We start from the raw sequence: 6,000 nt of genomic DNA, 5'->3' as shown, positions 1-6,000 counted from the left end.
CATCTCTTGTGATTTCAGCAGTTGCTTTATGCAAACACCTGCCCTGTAAACTCTCTGCCTCATGTGTCAGAGCCAAAAACGCTAGCAGGAATCCATCTCATGACACTTCCTACCCGCCGGGGGTCACAAGCCATCGCCGCAGTCCTTTGAGTGCTGGGATGCAAAACCCATTTTCCCTCAGCAGGACACCACTTCTCTGGCTTTCATCCGCCCCGCTCTGGAAATGAGAATGACGTTCCATTAGCGAGGGGAAAGAATCCCCCACCTTGGCGAGCGAGAGGTGCATCGCTGAGGGCCAATTGCCTAAATGAAATTCCAGTATGTGATGAGTGGGAAGCAGGCGGCTCGCCGGGTAGCCAGGACTGTGCAGCTGCAGACTCGTGTCCTTTCCAAACCCTGAAGTTTAGCCCCAGTGCTCTGCCTCAAACTCTGACACACACTGCATGGAGATCCAGATCTCAGGGTTGCTTTAGATTTTGTAGGCCTGCATTGCTTTGCTGAGTGTGTGTGTGAGACATGCTGGTCTAATCTAGCCCGTCCACAACACTTACATAATCAGATTTTCCACCTCTCTCTGAATCGCTCAGTCTGGACCTTTGGCTTTCATGTTAAACTCTGCAGCAGACAAGGAAACAACCAGACACAGTCCATGTGTGTATTCCTGTTTGGATCTCCAAGTGAGCCAGGTCCCTTGTTGTCAGGGCGATAATGTGTTTTCCTGCCAAAGATCGAGGCTCTTTTATCTGTGCAGCACTGGAAACCTCATTTCCCGGTCCGGTTTTCCTTCCAGAGGCTCTGTCCACTCCGGTTCGGCTGCCAGAGCCAAGTCTGTGGGGAGAAGCGTGGAAGACCAGGCGTAGAGTTCAACGAGACAACTCCCAGAGCAGAGTTCATTTACTTCAACCCACATGTGGCCAGCAGTCTGAAGCTGCTAATATTACTCACCTTGCAAACATCCCTCACAGCTGCTTTCTGCTTGTCTGCACATAGTTTAGATGCTGTTGTTGCTCTTGGCAAAAGCTGGCAGTTAGTGTGCTAACATGCTAATGTTTAAAGGCACAGAATGCTCAGTCTTGTCGCCTTCATGTTTGCAGGTGTGTTACTGATTTGCTCTCATCCACAGAGCTGCCAGAGCGACCAGCGATCACTGAAGGTCAGTGACATGGTGAAGGGTAGCAACAGGTGGAGCAACTGTTAGCAACACAGAGTAGGCGGTGTCCCTGCTGAGGTGAGCGACTGCAGCAAAGGATGGGTCTGATTAACCTGACACAGTGGAGCACAGGTTAGAAGGTTATTTACTGAACCGGAGCCTGAAGGTAGCAAAGAGCAGAACAGCTCCTGTGAGGTTTTAGGATGTTTGCAGATTGCTGCAGTTTCCATGTTTGCATGAAACATGTAGGCCTGCGTGACTGAGGCCTTTTAACCTGCCGACGAGTTTTCAGGGACGATCAGATGTTCGGGCCGAGACGTCCTCTTCCATCTGCTGCATGAATTGGCCGTTGACTCTGGAGCCTGGGTAGGAGATGATGTTCACATTTGGAGAGTCACACCAATAAACTGAACTCAGCTCAGCTCCACTTTCAGCCCTTTATGAGCTTATTGGTGCGACCCTCCACAACAGTCCCAGTTTTTCATGTGGCTGTTGGGGCAAAGAATTGCTGGGTCCGCTCTGGAGCGTCTGCTGTAGCAGCAGATATCTCAGCCAAGACTTCCTGTTTTGTCTGCTGGTCACAGTTTCCAAAAGCAGATTGATTTCAAAGAGTGAAATGCACTTCAGCAGTTAGAAGAGGACAAATGAAAAACTGATGGTCATCGATGATTCTGAGATTAGACCAGGTGGGTACTACACTAAAGGGTTAACTACTGTTAGCCCCAAATCTACTGACAGGTTTCATTTTATATGCAGATGACAGTTTAACCTCAGCAGGAAGTTTATGTGAGGACAGATCTGCAGAGTTCCTGTTGCACGTGCGAGTCGTGGTCAAGATGAATTTCAAAAAGTTCCTAAAAGGCTAAATATTCACAGGTATGGACGGAGGTGGACTCACCGTACTGATAGTCGATGTCTGCGGACACATCGTCTCGTCCTGGGATAGGTTTCAGCCCCCCCCCAAGGATAAGTGGGATGGATGGGTCTAAAACTGTAATGGGACCCATCCAGTCATGACTGACAGACCAACTAACAAACCAAACAGGAAGTGCAGGAACTTGAGAGTAATCAGAGTCAAATGCAAACTTGTAGGCTCTGTAGTTTGGACCTGATCAAGTATCTGCTTTAAACCAGAACACTAAATCAGACGAGTCATGTTCAGTGAAACAAAAGTCATTTTGTGATGAGCAAATAAAAAAGTCCTCTCATTAATGATGAGCTGACAAAGAACAGGCACCAACATGTGACTGTAATTCAAATGTGGCTTTTTTATTTATTATTACTGTTGAGAGGCATACATTACAGTGCAAACCATTCTTTGGCAAAGGTACAATACAACTGTCATGACAGGCACTAGGTTGTCCACAATGACCGCTGGTTAGGACAGTGTAGGTAACACACGTTCAGTACTGCAGGGCAGTGCGCTCCACTGACACTGGGAACCTTTTCAAGGGGAAATAAAAAGAGGGACTCACAAATACACACATCTATCAACACACACAGACGGGTAACGCAAAGAGCTCACAGAGCTTCGGGGCGCGAGCCAAAGCTAGTAGCTGTGACCGAGACACGGGGACACGAACACACAGTAACATGGTGCTGCAGGAGAAGGAGACACCACTGTAAACACAGTTCGTCCAGTATGAGGTGATACTGTTTACCAGTGTGACTGTGGGTGCTCTGACATCTTTACTGTCACCGATCAGCCCCTCAGCTCGCAGGATGTTACCACTGAAGAAGAAAACACAGGAAAGGAAAACTGCACACGCTCTGACACAATCGGAGGAAAATAGGAAGACGAGATCGGGAATTGTGTCAGTGCACGGAGAGTACGAGGAGTACAGTACGTGTGAAAGGCGGTAAATCGGTCTGACAAACAGCCCCCCCGACCCTGAGCGCCCCTCCCCCAACATCACTTCCTCTCTCATATGGCTTCAATTATGAAGGAATGAGGGTCAGAGGCCCGCGCCACACATGCTCGGCTACATGGCGTCATCCTCCATATCTCAGAGCATTCCTAACCTATATAAACACCCAACGGGGGGGGGGGGAGAGCGAGGAGGGGGGCTGCTGGACAAAGGAATGCAAGCGTGTCGTTGGACCGAGAGAGCTGCAGAGCAGAGCTGCTCGCAGTCCTCCAACGGTGTCGTCGGCGCCAGCGGAGCCGCAGGCTGTGACCCCGCCCCCCCAGCACCTCTCACTTTATTCTTTTAAACTGGATCTAAACACCTTTTAGCCAAACTGTCCATAAATGCACAAACTGGCAGCAATATTCTGCTACTTATTAGAGCACTAAGTCTGTTATGGACAGCAGCCATTTCTGTTATATTTCAGCTGCTCGTTGTTTGTCACGCTGACCTTTAAATGTGCAGCTTTATAACTGTAATCAAGAGAAAGGAAAGTTTCTCTGTTTTACATATCAGGGCAAAATAAAGTCTGTAAAATGAGGTAAATACGACCTGGAATAAGCGACACATTAATTCATTATTCATGCAGACGGCGTGTATGCGAGTCCAGCCTGTGATTCATGGAGGAGCACTGGAAGTTTCCTGTGTGACCGCCTCAGTCGGTCTCTCCACTGTGAGGTTTCAGCATCTTTGGAGTTCATGGTCCAGCTATTAGGTTGGTGGACAAACATCTGCCCTCTGTTCAGCTTCCAAACGACCCACGCTTGTTCTGTCTTCTACTGCTTGTCGTGACCTTTAACCTTTCACATGCTAGCTGAGTTTGAGCCGGAACTCTTGGGTCTGACCTCACGGTGAATTTTCTAGGACGTCCACTGCTGTGAAGATCCAGACCTGCAAACTGACACAGCTCCTGCTTTTATAGAGGCGCTGGTGATGATGATGATGATTAATTAATCAATGCATCTGATTGGCAGCTCCTCGCTGACGCTGACTCCTGCAGAAGCATTAAGAGTGGACTCGGTTTATCACGTTGTTTCTGCATTTTGCATTAGCGTCTGCAGGATAGATGATAACAGGTTGTGTTAACCTCATTTAGACACCTGATGAGAATCGAATTGTTTATATTTGATATTAGCGCACACGACTGTGGCTGAGTGTTTCTGGCAGGTAAGCATCGTTTCAGCTACTTAATAAACAGACACTGGTTTGTGTGGCTTTAAGCCTTTGTGCTAAAACTTGTTCAGATCCAGTCAAATATTTGTTTCATTGAAATTACTGAGCTCATCTTCCCACGACTGCAGAAGCACCGGTCCGAACATGAGCAGGTCAAAGTGAGAATACTGAACCAGGACAACATTCAAACATAAACTCATAAAATCATACTTTTGGCTTTAAAACACTGAGGAAAATACTGGAATAAAGTCCGCGGCACGTGAACACAGTGGTACAAACAGGGTTTCTTTCAAAGGCGCCGGAGCGAGAGCCGGCCGAGCGTCCGGCACACACAGCGAGGGAGTCGTCAGTGGACCGACGAGCAGAGATCAGTAGACATTTTTTTTGTAGGGCTTCACATTTTCTTCATATGCAACAATTTATACAAAAAGGGAAAAGAAGAGAATAACATGATAAAAAGCACCGCGGGTTAAAGATGCAGTAACTCTACTCATAAGTACAACAGTCGTCTCAACTGTGATGTAGCATTAAGGACATACTGAGTGTATATAGGCTGCTTTGCATATACAACAAAATACTTTGAAGGTTTAGTGATTAAACTGTGATAAAATCGGGGGGTAGCACCAGTTTTCGGCATCTCTAACCTGAGAATATTGTGTGAGACAAGAAAATGGCGACCGCCTTTCCATCTACTTCCCTGTCCTGCAATTTATCGTCGAGCGGGAGGAGCAGGACGGCAAACGGCAGCTGGTCGCGGCTCTTCGGGAGCCTGGGCGCAGGGAGGAAGGAGAGGCCGGCCCGTCTCACGCCCGCTCGTCCATCCGGCGGGTCAGAAATAAATCCACGTAGTGACAGCGGCTCGTCGCCGGAGGATTTCGAAGCGAGCCTGGCGCCGCTGGGTGCAACAAACAGGAAACAAAATAAAATCCCTCCCCGGGTCGAAGAAAACGAAAAACTGAGACGAGGCTGTTGGGTCTGTCGAGGTCGTTGGCGGCGGTGGAGCCGCGCGATTTCACGAGTCTCATGTCCTCTCCGTGCGTCTGATTGCGAGCGTGTGACGTTCAGACGCCAGAGGGCGTGTTTGCGGGGGTCCTGAGGGTCGTTACGGGCGGCGGGCGGGCGCCGTCAGCTGCTCGAGGCACACCGGGCAGCAACTGCCTTTTAGCTTGACGGGCCGTTTGCACTCGGTCGCTGGGCAGGACTCCACGAAGCAGGTCACCTGGGCGTCCTGTCGGGGCGGGAAAACACAACAAGTGCGACAAGTCATGACGTCGTTACGTGTGAGATCTGAGGCGAAACTGACAGAAAAGACGCCAAAAACACCAAAACGGGAAAGAAAACTTAAACTGTTCAATAAGAACTGACATCATTTAGCTCACGTGATCAACAGCCAATCACACGGCTGCAAACCAGGGCAGGTAGACATGATCGCGTTCAAACCCAGGTTTGATTTTGGGTTCTGTTTGTTTGCATGTGACAATAACACCATGTGACCCTCAGCCGGTCACTCCGCCTCCTGCCACCAGGACCACCTGACCTGGGACTGACCTGCCCGTCATGCTCGCTGTGTCGTCGTGCGTGACGACCACAGACTGCTCTGTTTGCTCGCAGACTGTCTTCCTCGTCTGCTTCTGCCTGCCAAGCTCAATTACTGCAAACATCCCTCTGAATGCAGAGAGGTGTGGAAGAGAAGAGCGAAAGATGGCAACACAGCGGCGTGGAGGCCAGGCCTGCAGGAGGTGGGAAGGTCTGACACCGGAGCGCCATCGC

The 6,000-nt window shown here is 49.4% G+C and overlaps 1 protein-coding gene across 2 annotated transcripts in view; it reads right to left on the bottom strand.

Moving 5' to 3' along the window:
- Positions 1–2,398: 2,398 nt before the first annotated feature.
- Positions 2,399–6,000, bottom strand: part of LOC102314211 (peroxidasin) — a 45,598-nt gene continuing 41,996 nt past the window's right edge. For both annotated transcript variants that reach the window (XM_005942148.2, XM_005942146.2), the window contains one exon: positions 2,399–5,458. In XM_005942148.2, coding sequence (XP_005942210.1) covers positions 5,333–5,458 — 126 coding nt within the window. In that variant the 3' untranslated portion in view covers positions 2,399–5,332. The remainder of the gene's footprint in view (positions 5,459–6,000) is intronic.

Source organism: Haplochromis burtoni, unplaced genomic scaffold (assembly GCF_018398535.1).
Source record: "Haplochromis burtoni strain Fernald_Lab_line unplaced genomic scaffold, NCSU_Asbu1 Contig_321, whole genome shotgun sequence".
NCBI lineage: Eukaryota > Metazoa > Chordata > Actinopteri > Cichliformes > Cichlidae > Haplochromis > Haplochromis burtoni.
The sequence above is the reverse complement of the archived record's forward strand: the minus strand, read 5'-3'. Positions and strand labels throughout refer to the sequence as shown.